General features: G+C 45.9%; 1 protein-coding gene across 2 annotated transcripts in view; it reads left to right on the top strand.

Moving 5' to 3' along the window:
• Positions 1-15,792, top strand: part of LOC105455313 (protein cortex) — a 34,479-nt gene that overhangs the window by 17,539 nt on the left and 1,148 nt on the right. For both annotated transcript variants that reach the window (XM_011698540.1, XM_011698542.1), the window contains 7 exons: positions 12,969-13,223; positions 13,300-13,372; positions 13,695-13,871; positions 13,962-14,126; positions 14,408-14,588; positions 14,993-15,200; positions 15,389-15,704. In XM_011698540.1, the coding sequence (XP_011696842.1) occupies positions 12,969-13,223; positions 13,300-13,372; positions 13,695-13,871; positions 13,962-14,126; positions 14,408-14,588; positions 14,993-15,200; positions 15,389-15,704 (1,375 nt within the window). The remainder of the gene's footprint in view (positions 1-12,968; positions 13,224-13,299; positions 13,373-13,694; positions 13,872-13,961; positions 14,127-14,407; positions 14,589-14,992; positions 15,201-15,388; positions 15,705-15,792) is intronic.

Here is a 15,792-nt window from a genome sequence, read left to right as displayed (position 1 = left end):
TGCTCTTCCGATCTACCGGACCAAATTTCTACTCGGGATGTTATTTACTCTAAACCCGTTTAGATGATTTATATTCGTGTCTCATTGTCAGTAGAATTCTATTTATAATTTCATATATTTATATATTTTTATATATGTTCATATTTATAATATATATTTCTTACGTATATACGTGTTTTGATTTTTAAAATACTTTTCGTATTACGCGGCAGATAAAGTTATAAATAGAATTATCAATAATCTGAAATGAGCTCTTAAAGCTTTTAAATAATAACGAGAAGATATTCACGGGCAGTTCCTTCTCCGATCGCGATCTTCCTCCGAGAATAATTTAAATAGATTGCGCGGGTATCCGCATACATCCGGGTTACGCGAATACAAATAACGCGCAGCAGGGTGAGTGTTCTCTCGCAGCTTATTAGCGACCGGTCGCGATAAACGCGTGATCGCGTTAATTTATTTCAGCGGGAGAAAAACGAGCGGCGCGCGCGAGGTGAAAATTAAAATATCGCGGCGTTTTTCGTCGATCGGCCGGTTCTGCAAATTTATTGGACTTCTTGCGACGCGCGGACCGGCACGACGGCGACCGGTCCAATAACAATATTAACGTGCTCGGCTCGACCCGGCCCGAGAACGCGCGCGATCTTACCCGGGAACCGCCGCACCACTTACGGAACAACGTTAGGTTCCACGCTCGCGGTGTAAGCAGTTAACCGTGTAATGTCAACGCCCACCGCCCGACCGATCCTGGAATGCGTAATGCCGCGTAACGCGAGCGTGCGCGCGCGCGCGCACGCGCTCGCGCGTACGCGGATGCAACTCGCCGTATATCCGCCGCCGCGGAATGCCGTCGCGGAAAAACTCCGAGGCCGATAATTAACACGTCGCGCCGGCGAAGTGGAGAACGATTTGTACGCACGAACGGTGACAGCGTACCGTTAGCGCGTTCTGATCCGTCCGCTCGATCGTCTGTAACCAAATCGGAAGCGCGCGGGAGAGGCGGCGTCGGCGGCGGCCCCCGGCCACCTGGCCGCGACGACGAGCACGCCGCGATCGCGCGCGTACAGGGTGAACCTCGGAGGATTACTCTGTATACGCCCGTGACAACGATATTTACGGCTGTGTCCTGCGCGAGCGGCCGCGCGGTGCCTGCTTCTTGGGTGGCTCTCCCCGGCTCCCCAGGGGGTGCCTCTCTCCCCTTTAATCTTCTCTCTCTCTCTCTCTTTCTCTCTCTCTCTCTGCCTTTCTTCCTCGAGAAAACGCCGCGACATAACATATCCCAATGGTATCATTCGCGCCTAGAAATCGCGGTTCTCCCCATTTTGTTCCCGCGGCCCCGCGGCGCGCTCTCTCGATCGGGACGAAATTATTTTTAGATACGCGACGTTCCAGCGTCGATCTACCCGACGATCGGCTCGGCCAAGAGACGTAATTAACTTTCCTCTCGCTTACGTCGCAGATTATGTGTAGGAACCGTTTTATTTCAATGATCTTACCCCGTCATATTCCGGCCGGCCGTCCGCGGAGAGGGCATCCACAGATTTAATCTATCGACGTGAGAAGAAGGGAAAAAAAGGGGCCCGTCTGATAAATCCAATCAGATCGGCTGTCGACGTGCACGGGGGCTTTTTTCCCATCTTCCAGTTCCAGTCTCGGTGTAAACTAGTTTTGTGAGACGGGTAAAGAGGGAGGAGTGTGCATCCTCCAGTGATCACATAATCGTACGTTCACCTCCCGGGGGCCTTCCACCTTCTCTCTCTCCCTCCTCCCCACGCTTCTTCTCTCGTTTCTTCTTCTTCTTCTTCTTCTCCTCCTCTTCTTCTTGATCTTCTTCTTCTCGGTCTTCTTCTTCTTCACCTTGGTCGTCTTCGTCTTCTTCCTCCTTTTCCTCCTTCTCTCCCTTTTCGTCGACCTTCGTCGAGTTTCTATCTCGCCATGCCAATCTACTATCGAGCATTCTTCTAAGGTCGATCGAATCGTCCCTCCCGCTCCGCGAGATGCGGCTACCTTACACGATGCTGCCTCGTTCAAAGCGACTCGCGTTTGCACGATGTTGCGGTCGTCGGATTATCTATATATATATCTGTATATATATATATATATATATATATATATATATATATACAGCCATTTCTTTTTCCATCTGCGCTTATTTGTCCCCGTATAAAAAAGAAAAAAAGAGAGAAGGAACAACGTAGCTTCTGAGTTTCTTCCGAGCCGATCTTCCGCCGGTGTCCGATGACTCGAGTTCGTAAAAGGTAATAGAATCCGATCAGAAATGATAGAATTTCATCGATTCTAACGGGAGAGGGGGCGTGCCCTACCCCGTTTCCACTCTTTTTCCGAATGCACATAACGGATCATAACTGCAACCGCCGCCCGCCGCCGCCGCCGCCGCCGCTCGTGCAGCAGCAAAGCAGCTAGCGCGCCGCGTTATCGATGGAATTTCGTGGGACGGTCCGACGATTCCTCTCGTTCGGAACGAGCGGTAGCAGCTTAACGCGGCCGCGTAATGAACGACGTCGACACGTTCGAATTGGCAATGGATACAGGCTAGGCGTAATCGCCGTATATCGCGACGGGACGCGACGTATTCGGAGAAATGCGGTCGGGTCCCGCGAGCCGGCGTTATCCGGAATACGGATTTCGTGCGAAATCGACGGTATCGGTGGGAAATCTGTTTTTTAATCGATTAGCGTTATACACACACATTAATCAATATTTAATTGCTAGGCTTCAGATGCGTGGATACATCTGGATATGGCGCGCGTCCTATAAAAAAAAAATGCCTCTAAAATATGGCTCGACTTTTTGACGATCTAATGAGGCTCCTTTCCCCACTCTAGCCTTCACTATTGAATCGTAGATCGCCATAAAGGAGAAATCGAATGCGAATTTATTTCTTGCTTTCGCCTATACGTCGAGTTAAATCGATTTTTTCGTACGCCGTTATTCGCGTGCAACGGCATGAACCGTAAAATACACGGAGAATTCCGTTTCTTTTTTTTTTTCTATTATCTTGCATTAGTAAATGTTGCAGTAATTCGATTTGTATGTGTGTTCAATTTGTCTGGCGCAAATCTCCTTACGAGAGTTCATTAAAAGTCATGCTGTCGATTCACGAAGTGAAAAAAAAGAAGAGTATATGTTATATCAATCTATACATACTGTCGAATATGCGTCATGGGGCACTCGAGGAAACAAATTTATTCCGATGTGTGGTACGAGAGAGGCGAAAAAAGTTCGTACAACTTCTCATTTCTGACGTAATTCGATATGCATATATACAGTTGAGGAAATGGAAGGCCTCGAGGCCACTTACGTCGCCCAGCGAGCGCGATTTCTAAGCTTCCCGATTCGGATCTGAGGTGTCAAAACGCTCGGCTCTCCTCCGCGGCGCGGACTGGTGCGCAGCGCAAATGAATACGCTTCGGCTATTCCGCTCGCGGTTCCGTGAATGGAGGCGAAACACGCGCGCTGGGCCGCGGTTCACGTGGGGCCAACGCGGCCGTTGGCGGGCCCCGACAGGTGCTTATTGATGGAGATAAGACCGCTTGGCTTACCGAACGGCGGCGTTGCTTCATCGCGCGCCACGCCGCGCCATGCGATGGATCGTTACGGCAATCTCCGCGATTAAGCAAGAGCAATTATCGATGGTTGTCGCTTAAAACGCGATTAATCGAATTGATTTGGGGGAGCGATCGTGCAGACGGTGTCGGCGGCGGCGGTGGCGGCAACGGCAGTCGCGGCCGCGGCGCCGATGGTATTCCGCTGATCTCGGCTCCGCGTTTCTGCTCCGCCTTGAATTCTTTTCCGTTTCGCCCGCCCGGTTTTTCGCGCGATAATCTCGCCTCCGAGACATAATTATCATTGCCGAGCCACCGGCCGATGGATTGCCACACGCCTCTAACTCGGAAAGCGTGCGCGGGAGGATACGGGGTGAGATCGCGTTACCGATACATCCGGAGAGAGAAAGAGAGAGAGGTAGAGAAAGAAAGACAGAGAGAGAGAGAGAGAGAGAGAGAGACAGACTGGATATCGCGAGTTCTGCTTCTATACGATAGCGGGACGAGTGGCGAAAGAGCTCGCCACTCGAACGAGCGGAACCGTAAGGTTCACTCGATCGCGAAACTATCGCGTGAGGTGTGCATAGTCCGAGTCACTGGAATGCACGACGCGGGTTACCCGCGCGTTACCCCGGTGCCTTAATGCGCGGTTTCACGCGTAATGGCGCAATGAACTTGTATCAATCCGCACACGCGAGCTTTGCGCGAGAGAGCTCCGTCGTTATCTCGGGCCGGTGCGCAGAAGCGCGACAGAGTAATTAATTATTCCTTCGATATTATGAATTAAATCCTTAATTAATCCTAGCACGCATATGCATGAAAAACGATCCATCTTTTTTTTTTACAAAAAAAGGAAAGATACTTGAACGTTACGCGAGAAAAATGTATTAGAGGTGTATACTGTATGCAGAAAAATCGCGTCGTTAAAAATCGTAAATGGAGAAAGCACCCGGGTAACCGAGACTTATAATGCCCCGTGATAAAACTGTATCTGAGTCACTCGATAATTCATATAATCGCGTGTCACGCGAGCGCATACCTTCCGTTAAAAGTTAATTAATTTACGAATGCATGAGGAATTACATAAGCCGTAAGGTTGCGCTGCAGATCGGGAGGGTTACGGCGAAAGAGATATATAACCGTTTGACAAAGACAAGACAGGTACGCTATCGCCGCATGCGCGCGGCGAGCATAACCGCGCGCTTGCTACAGCAGATCGATCATCGTGACATACCGTCGGGGCAGGGCATCGCTCGCGTTCGTAGGTTCTTCGAGGGATTTTCGGGCGGGGGGAGACCTCCTACGATGAAACTCATCCCACGACATTTATCTCGTGGCGCAGGGTGTAAAATGTAATAAGGAATTCTGTCGAAGGAGAAAGACAGGATAAAAATGTATTTTATCTGATTATATAATATAGACACGTAAGATAGGTAAAATGTTTTATCTTAATATAATTAATTTTTGTGATTATTATTTAATTCAAAAGTGTTTCTTAAAATAAAATTATATATGAAAAAAATATATATATAAATATGAAATTGTTAATAATAAATAAGTATGTAATAAAAGTACATATATTGATATGCATATACATATTTTTGTCTGTATAAAAATTCAGGTATTCTTTAATTCGCACGACCTGTTATCGAGCACCACCGGGGACGGGTTACTCTCAAATAGCGGCGAGGAAACGGGATAATACGGCGAGGGGGATACGTTATCAGCGCGTAGAAAGTGTATGTGTGTATATGCGCGCGCAAAGTTATTGCGCAGTTAAGCGGTTAAGCTATGCTCTAAATCGTGGTATTTGAGACCGGTGGGCCCATCGAAGCGGCTCGGCTCCTGGCACGGTTCTCTCGCGTGGTCTCTCGCGGGCGCTCGTCGTATGGTATCCCCTCGTGCCGCGCGCTGTGCCTCGCGAGAGCTAAGCTAAGCTACTCCAATCGAGACGCGCCGCTTACAATCGCGGGAGGAGGAGCGCAAGTAGGTGGAGAAAGAGTTGTGAAACCGAGCGCGCAGACCTCTACGCTCGCGTAGGTTGTTGCCGCGACGACGACGACGACGACGACGACTCGTTAGGTCGGCGGCGGAGAGAAGCGACGAAGTCGCCACGAAAGTTATTGCCGCAGTTAACTCCATAACCGAGGCGAGTTCGGCGTTCGCGCCGCGTCGCATGCCAATGTTTACCGCGATAACGAGCTCGCGTGGCGTAAAATTCCTCTCTCGCGGCTCTGAATTTCTCTCCCGATCAATCCGTGCGAAAAGAGGATAATGGAATAAGCGAAGAAACGCGGGATATAGAAACATATATATACATATACGAATAAGCAGCATATTTTGGTCCCCTCCTGGCTCGATCAAATTACATACACCATTGTAATTTTATTCATGTAATTCCTCTTGCGTTGTCTCGCTCCAAGAACTCGCCGAAATTCAAGCGAGCTTCAGACATTCACCGAATAATTGAACATTTTAAGCGTTTCAACTTCTGAGAGTACGTATGTATGCATCATATTTTTACGGATTAAAGAGAATGAGAGAAGTAGAGATAGATATAGATAAATAGATAGATAGCTTTATTTATCACGCGCTCCAGGATCCTTTAAAACTCTCAACAAGATAAGACCGGTGAAAATGAGTTAACATAATTAGAAAAGTAAGAAACAAAAGGGAAAAAAAAGAAAAATAAAAGAATATTTAATATTACATATATACGTAAGTGTAAAAGAGAGATAGAGAGATAGAGAGAAAAAGAGAGAGAGAAATGAAACCGGAGATCTCCGGCAACAAAGTCGTACTACCAAGTTATCGCCGCAGTTAACTCGATAACCGGCCAACTCGCGATCGTCGTACCTCGACAGGATTAAGAACGCGTGAGGTCGGGATCGCCGAGAGGTCTGTAGTCTAGACGGAGTTCGAAGAGTTTATCGTCGTTCTCGTAATGACTGCACTTGGCGTTTCATGAACTCGCACTGTGTAGCGGAAGTGTTCTAAAATCGAGTACCGCGAGTTTGAAACCAGTTGCGCCGGAGGAAGAATCGAGTCTAAGCTCGTCGAAGACTTTGAAGATGGCAGGTATAGCTGTATGTCTCTCGCGTGTTATTTTTAATTCCGACTTTCATATCTTGCGCGCTCTCGTCTCTCTCTTTACCTTCTTCCTTTTGCATCTCTTTAACACGTCACTTCCGTATCGCGCGTCAAACCGTTGAAAACGGACTTCCGCTCCATTCCTCGGCACTTTTATCGTGCAATTTTTGTCTCCTCGTAGATAACAGCATAATACACGACGAAGGAAGACGTCGGTATATATGTATCTCCCGTCGTAGTTTAAAGGCCAATAACGCATGTAAGGCAACGATAATTAAACGAGTTTTTGTCGGGCGGTAATAATAACAAAATCATGCTGACGATAGCCGCTGCCGCGGCTGATTGAGAAGCACGGGGGAAAAGAGACCTGGCTTTTTCGTTAATACGTTATCCTGCACAAAACAACGGCAGGGCTGCGTTTCTTGCTATCTGGGAATTATATCCGGAGAGAAAAAAAAAACAGCGGGACGCGATCGCAACCGCCGGGGGGCGCAGACGTTACTTTGCGAGAGGGTGTCGCGGATGGGGAAATAAACATATAACGCCACGATCGATCCGCGGATTAAAGCGTCCAAACAATATTTGATTAAAAACGTTTCAGTATTCAATATGCCTCCCTGCTTTAATGTCCATCATTTTTTAAGCTTGTATTGAGAAAAATCAGTATTGCTGTATCTCCGTCAGTTACACGATACAAAAGGTAAAAGAATTTTTTCTCATTTTAAAATCCAATCGGGGGAGAGAGAGTGAGAGAGAGAGAGAGAGAGAGAGGTCTCTCGCGGTGCAGATTGCAATGCATTAACTTACCAGCGATGTTCCTATGCACGCGTCGAAGTCTCTAGGGACGTTCCCTTCTCGGCGAAGGTGGCGCGAGACCCGTTCGCGTTCGCGTGTGTCTGCTTCTCCGAAAACAACGTTGTGCTTTATTCCTTCACGTGTCACTCGTGCTTCTGCAGCTTGCAGCATCTCGCGTCCTATCTGACTGTTTGCGAACTCTCTATAAACTCTCTTCACAATCCTTCAGCATTGAGTGCAACTTATTGAGAAAATCTCTCCTGTCGAGGAGCTTCTTCTGCTTGGTTGGGCACATAATGCATATTTTTGATTTTTTTTTTCGAGGATTTACGAAAAAAATGGAGTTGCTATACATTCGAAGTTCGATTCGGAGCTTTACGACACGGTCTTGCACTCGTTTGTTTATCGAGCACACGAGGTGGTTGCGAGGCCTTTCTCTCACGTTCTAAACATGCAGGAAGTTGGCAAATCCTTCCTTTTTATCGAGTACTCTTTCTCTCTACGTAGCGAGAAAACTTCTTGTCCGAGTCGCGGTCCGCTGAAAACACGAGCAGAGGAAACACGCAACGTTTCCTCGCAACAGCGTAAAGTCATCCGTCGAAGTTTTCGATATCCGTCTGGCGGAAGCGATCCCGTGCAATTGCCTCCATAAAGTCACATTTCAATCGCGTTGGCGCGCGTACTCGTTTATACTCGACGAGGACTTTGCCGCGCGAGATATCCACCAGGAGCTAGAGACGTCGATCCAGGAGGAAAACGCCTAACTGTATATTTCCCCGGAGAATTCGAAAAATCATCGCACCGAGATCATTGATCCTTGATCCTTGTAACGACGCGAGGCCTCCGGGATCCTCGTTTGCCGGAATGATTTTTTGCCTTTCCGCTCGATCGATCCTGACCGGCGCGCGGCTCGGCGCGGCGCGGCGCGGCGCGGCACGGCCGCGCGGTGATCTCAGCCGACTCCCACTTCCTCGATCACTCCGTCGAGTAACCCCGCGGCGTAATCCAACTCGGCACGCACATCGGAATCCAAACGCACTACGTTATAGGATCGCGATCGTATCGGCGAGGCGGCGACGGCGGCGGCGACGACAACGATGGCGCGGTGGCCCGGGATACGCCCGTGATTCCACCGGAAATCTCCCGCGCGATAATCCACCGTGATGTTCGAGATGGATTTTATCTCGCGTGACCCATTCGCGCGGCAAACTCGTCCGCGACGAACCACGCCTCGTGGCATAGGCGCCGAGCCGAGCTGAGACTAGAGACGTATTTTCGGAACGATTGCGGCCACAAAGTCCCACGAGAGTCCTGTTCACAACATCAAAAACATCGGTTTTTCAATGCATATTGATAACATCCGACCGACACTATTTGGTCACGATACCGATATGATCTCTCCCGTGCATTTCTTTCCTTCTTTCTGATGATCGTTTGCTTTGTACACTTTGAGTTCAGAAGTCGAGGGATTCTCTTCACACAAAATGAAAAATACATATTATAATGTATCCTATATGATGACGAGTTACGGGAAGCACAGGCTTTTAAGCGAACGCGAGGGAAACGATTGAGACTTCGATCTGTGTGCAGATCTTCCATCTCGCGGGGTAAGAGAAGAAGGGGGATCTCTCTCCTCCATCGTGCCCTTATCCATTGAATTGATCATCTTCAACGTCGATAACTTGATTGTCAAGGTAATGACACGGCAGTAATCAACGGTAAATTTAATTAAACGGTAAAATTGCACTGTCAATCGACACTTTTCGACGAAATATCTGTACGTCCATGCCTCGCTGTCATTAAATCAATAAACTCCGTTTCTAATCCAGCGCGGATCGCGGGACTATCGGTTAACTGTCCGCAACGGATCGATTGATGATTGACCGACGGACCACAGGGCGGGAATGCTCCGTATCGAGACTCAAGGTCGAGAATGCAAGGATCGAGTGGCGCAAAATAGCGATCATCGACTCCGATCATCCGGTCCCGTTTCGATCCTGCAGGTTTCATAGGAGATCCAAGGAAGAAGAAAACTCATCTCGTATCTCGGATTTTTCCTTCTACCGTCCCCATCCAACCACTAACACCTCGAATATCCTCGATTATTATTTATCTGGATGATCTTCGAGAGTTGGTCTCGATTGTTCGGCCGACAGCGAAATGAGAGAGCAGGACGGTCGGCCGGATGTCGTGTTCGAAGTCGGCGCGAGCGCGAATCATCGCCCTCCTCTCGTCTCCCGATCTTCCCCTGCCTCCCCTCCCGCTCAGAAAAGTGAAAAATCGACGGAATCGCGACGATCCCTGTCCTAGGACAACTTGACACTCCTGCTCGTCCAAGCATCAGCGAGCGACTGAGGGGCTGCAGACAGCGGGCCCAGAAACGGGGCCCGCCACGCCACGGCCCCGGCTCCACGAGAGCCCCCCTCGCGCCGTGGTCTCTCTCAGGACCAGTTCGGTCGCTTCGCCGCTGCGAAGGAAGGATGCTGTGTGCACCGGAGGACTCCCCACCCGCGGGGAATCTATGTCCTACGTTGTGCATTCCGCGTCCTGCGCCCCGTCGAAGATCGGGAGAGGGTCTTCCCCACCTGATCTCGGCGCACGCATTTCGCGCCCTCGATCAAGACGCACGGGAAAGATCGCTCCCGTGTCTTCCGGCGCGCGACGCGCACCGCGAGATTTCGTCAATCCTTTAAGGACTAACAGTATTCTACTGTCGCATGTAAAAATATTTTGTACTATTATTTTATATGTAGGAATATCTAATATTAAAACTATTTTTTTCGAAGAAACGTTAGTCAGAAATTTAAGCTTGAAGAATTTCGATAAAATATATTTACAGAAAAAAAACTTTGAGAAAAATAAAAGTGTGATTTGTAGTTAAAAAAATGTTTTACTTATTTAAAATTTAAGATAACAGAATATCATTAAAAACAATTATATTTTAACATTTATAATTTATAAGCTATTTTTAACCAATTAAATTTCGAACGAAATATCTCATATTTCAATATCTGTTTTCCTTAAATAAATACTCTAAAATTATATTGAAATTAACATTACATACATATATATTGAATTAACATATTAATAAATATTTCAAATAAATATTAATTAAATTTTTTTTAAACATTTGTCTCCCCTAAGAAAATAATAAAAATTTAAAATAAATGCAATAAAAAAGTAGTTAATGTATAGATCTAGCGAATTATTTTCTACTTATAGATTCTTTAACTCAATCTGAATTTTCATTAGTGATTTTGCTCCAGATAGGAGTGCAAATATATATAACTTTGTTCTTGCTTCTAATTAATAAAGTGTAACTTGATACTTGAACTAATTTATATTACGCTTTAACGCATGTTAATCGCCGCAGTAATATATTCATGTGAATCAATGGCGAGTTAATTAATTAATTAGTCGTTCTCCGAACGAAACAAGCTCATAAATAAGGGTAGTCAATATGAACAGGCGTAATAATTCGTTTATAGTGAAGCCGTGGATTCGCTAACTCGTTTGTCCCCTACCTCCGTTGCTGTTTGTGCTGCCAATCGCGTCATGTGCCCCCTGATGGCCCACCTGGCCCAACCTCTTCGCATCCGACGGGAGCCAATCGCGTGTCTAACGTGCGATCTAATGCTACGCTCGTAACGGGTGTCGAAAGTGGAGGGAGATCGTCGCGCTTACGAGTCGCTTGGCTCCGAGCGATTTTAGATCGTCGCGCCGGCCGTGCGTCGCGCGATCGTACCCGATACTGGGCGATCGCTATCGCTCGCTATTGCCGCGAACTCGGGATCTCGTTTCGAAATTGGAATTCCTCTTTGAGCGCTCCGAGAGAAACGAGATCTCGATTTTCCACATTCTAAACCTTTCGCGCGAGCAATAAAATCGATACCAGATGAACAAACAAGCTTTTCAGAGCAGGAACTATTCGGTGTCTTTTATTTACATTTAATGAGATATATATAGGTACCTATATATATATATACATATATATATACACACACACACACAAATAGAACATGTCGTGGGTATTTTAGATTTTTATATCTTTTTTTTCAAATTCTTGAAATTGTGCAACAGCTATACATAGTATATATTTGTGAAATTAATCGATGAGATAAACATTAGGTTTTTTTTTGTATGCAGACAGAAATCTTCTTATCCCCGTAACGCGAACATGTCCGTGAAATCATTTTTCGCGAGAGCTCGTTTAATATCTTGCAAATTAAAGTTTTATAAGACACGGACGCGCGAGCGCACGGGAGCGCTCTCCTCTCTTTTTCCTTCCCTTTTTTAAACGTGTGTATACGTGAGATTGGTCCAGCTACGGGAATCAGGTTCGGTAACTTGTCCCATCCATCACTAACCCCGGACAGCCAGATGTTCGCAGGGGGTACAATGGTCGGTATAAGGTATTACCCCCTTCGTGCATAATGCCGCCAGCAGAAATTATCCAGGGGCACCCTCCGCGCACGGAGGCCGCTCGCGGACGTAGAAAATTTTGGATTTTACGTCTGGTAGGATCTTTTCTCCTACTGTGCGACGCGGTCTCCTGATGTCTGTTACAGAAGCCGCGAAAACTGCTTCCCCTCCCTCCATCCGGGTGATCTGCTACGCGAACGCAAGACAGGGCGTGCTGCGTAAAACGGGAAATCCTCGACATGCGGATGATGGGAAGAATCAGTTTTGTCTCTTCAATCTTGTTGCTTCATTTTTTATTTTAGGTCGCTCATGTAGCGTTTTGTGCCGAATGTTTCGAACGTTTCGCAAAATTGCAAAATGCCAAGAAAATTAAATGTAACGGAATTAATTCTAAAGTGTTGGGCTTGATGGAGCGCTTGTTTAAACGTTTGCGATGAAATACTGTTTAGATCAAGGCGTCATATAGCGTCTGCCCCCCTTCCCTTTCTGTCTCTTTCGTTCTTCGAATTTATTGTCTCTCATTTCGAGGAGCATCCCCTGCAAGAGACAGAGTTTGCCGCAGGTGGTACAGCCCACGAACGGCGCGGCGCGTATATGCGTGGCGTTTTCGCATCGTATAACGTCGCCGCTGACCGGTTCGGGCCCCACCGTGCTCTCCACCGATTCACCGTGGGAATGAAGCTTTCAATTAACCACGATGGTCGCGGGCTAACGATTGAGCGGCGATCGATCGATCACGCTGGTTGTGCCGGGGAATTAGTCTTCGAATAATTCCGGAAAATATGACGCGTCCTTCTACCCGAAATACCGAAGACCACGAGCATGGAAACTCCGTCTCTGTGCGATTTCTTCCGTGAAATTTGCAATTTCAGCGCGCAATCTATGCATTCTCATTATTCTCAACTCGCGAGATCGTAAAGTTTCAACGAAAAATTTTCGCGGGAATATCTTTGCTCTCAATCGAGAATTTATTAGCACTAGAATTTATTATCCGTTTTTACCTTGATTTGTTGAACGAAGAAATCTAAAAATTTCTCACGCTAATCATAAATTGTTGTATATTGTATATACATAGGATTTTTATGTTCTATCAAGATTATTCCACGGAAATGGCTTCTGTCGTCTACCCCGCAAAAGGCCATCGACGAGGAACCCGAGCAATCCGACGCGCAGAAATTTCGACATCCAAATTGTATAAAAATCAAAACATTTCCGTTAATATCAAAGCAGATCTATTCGGGGGACAGATTCTTACCGTGCCGACGCGGTTACAGTTTCGAGATGGCTCATTATCTATTAAGAAAGAACGATAAGGTGGAGAATACGCACATAATAGATGTTTGTAAAGAGGTATGTGCAAAACGATACATACATTCACGGTTCCAATTGAGTATACAATAGTATTTTGATTCTCTTAAAAAAATAGGTTGATTCGTTGGATGTTACCTATCGACGTAAGGCTTTGCGTGCGATGATAATAGAGCGGGTTTTAATGCCAGGTAATGTTTGAGTGTAATAAAATTAATATCCATATATCTAGTTAATTGTATATTCGTCAATAAATATATGCTAGTTAATAAATGTAATTAATATAAAAGTGTCCTTGCGTAAATCTGTTTATTATTTATTATTTTCTAAATAAAAAATTTTAAAAGTCACTTCAGACGATCCATAATTCATATCAGTTTTTAGGAAATAAAATTCTATTTATAATTCTATATGCTCTCTTGTATTTTTTATGTATCGTTGCTTAGGATTTTGCATGTATTTTTTGTTTTTCGAGCGCACAGTGAAATTAAAATTGAATATGCTTCTCGACAGAATTAGATCAGGACAAGATTTTACGCTTTAGCGGCTCGATGGTGCGGCCTCGGAACCCGCCGCGTCCGGAATACGAAGAGAAAAAGGGAAGCTGGAAATGCGCGCCGCGTAAGAGGAGCCTGATAGGAAGCGCCGACAAGATGTTGTCTATACCCGATCGCTTCCCTGATTCGCTGAGTACGTTTGCGATCGCGCGATTTCGAGAGTAATTCAGGCTCACCCGTTAAGTATCCGTATCACTTACAAAGACGACTTTTGCTGTTGAAGGTAATAACAGCAAGGCGGTCGATTGGAGCTGCAACGACATGATCGCCGTGACTGATTACGATCGCCTGAATATATACGACAACAACAGCGAAAAGGTGTCATCGTACAGAGCCAACACGGATACCGATTCCGTTGAAATCACCGACATTAAATGGGGCGATGACGGTGAGTACAGTATATTCAAGCGCGGCACGAAGTGCTTAACCACGTGTCGCACGCGAACAGCGGTATTCTCGAATAATTTGACACCTGGTAACTATAACTCTTTTTACAAGCTACATATTTTTTATATCACGTTTGACAGAAGTTCAATAGGTGTAACAGCAAAAATAACGTTTTGTTGCGCTTGTTGAATCATTAAGATCCGTCGACAGGAAGTAGAAAATAATCGTACGTGTCTTATTTTATAATCGTGCAGACAATAATACGAGTCCATGTGATTTTAGGTAATAAATTGATAATGTCCGTCTACATTCCTATTGCACACATATCGACGCTCACGATGTACGATTTGAAGAAGGAGAAGATCTTGTGGGAGGTCACTTGTGAATGTTGGTCTTTGTTCGCTGAAGCAGGCTGCGTTATGCGCTGCATCTGCTGGTCAGCTCGCGATCGTCAGATCGTCACGTGAATATCGACTCTATGATTAATCCTTCGGGTATATCGAGAATTAATCCTTTGCGGCCGTTGTGCATTCATACTCTAATTACACCCTTGATTATGTCTAATTATACTGCTCATTATTTTTTTCCGAGCGCGGATCGGCCAAAAAATTTAGCTACCTAGAATTAACAATCAATGCTTAAGATAACAAATAAAATTCATTTATCGCAAATCATTACGTGTGACATTTAAAAAGATATATTTTCCATATATTTTGATCGTAAGATCGTTTAAAATAAGCTTATTCAGCATATCGCAATCTACAAACCGGATAATCGTGAAATACATACAAACGAGACCACATTATAATAGATTGTAATAATAATGATATGTATAATTGAAGAAGTATAATATTATATATATCGCAGCGGATGCAACAGCAAAATATCAATGTTCGACTCTGGCACGGGCAAGTTTCTGTACTCCAAGCACCAGCATGATTCTGACATCCTGACCCTCAGTTTCTCGCCGAATTTCAAGCATCTTGTATCGACCGCGCAGGACAGACTCGTCCGAGTGTTCGCCTGGCCAGAATTAACGCCCTGTTTCAATATCAGATTCTACAAACCTATAAAGGTAGGCCGAGAAAAACGTTGTCCAGCACGTTGATTTTCTGTCTATTTCGAATATCGCTCGCAATTAGAAATGAATATTAATCTACGGTTATCTTCGGCTGTGCCGATCACTCCGTTTCACATGAATTACATTTTTTCCAACGGACAAGCGGTGACAGAAGTGTAAAGTGCTCGTACTTGATTTGCCAGGCGGTCGCCTGGCATCCGCAAGTGCCCGACTTGCTTTGCCTAGGCGGGAGAAAGAACGGATCGTTGTCACTATGGAACGTCAACAAATGCGCGATGATGGCCCACGTGCGCCCCAAGTTCAATGGTTGCGTGGAAAATCTCGCTTGGAATAAGTTAAGCGGCGAGTTGATCGTACATTGGACTTACAAGGAGGGGGACAACAAATATACCATCGTCGCGGTGCTCGCCAGTTTCAATCGGATCGTCGACGTGCTGCCACTGGATAAAGAAACGCAGCTCTCCTTCTTGAAGTTCAACGCCACGCATGAACGACTGAGTGCGTAAATCTTATTTTCTTTTTTCTTTTTTGAAGCAATTTAAAAGTAAGTTTAAAGGAGTCCACATAGTGCATTTTAACAAATTGT

The sequence above is a fragment of the Wasmannia auropunctata genome, unplaced genomic scaffold (assembly GCF_000956235.1).
Source record: "Wasmannia auropunctata unplaced genomic scaffold, wasmannia.A_1.0 LD335903.1, whole genome shotgun sequence".
Classification (NCBI taxonomy): domain Eukaryota; kingdom Metazoa; phylum Arthropoda; class Insecta; order Hymenoptera; family Formicidae; genus Wasmannia; species Wasmannia auropunctata.
Note: the sequence above shows the minus strand (reverse complement) of the source record. Positions and strands in the feature narration are given on the sequence as shown.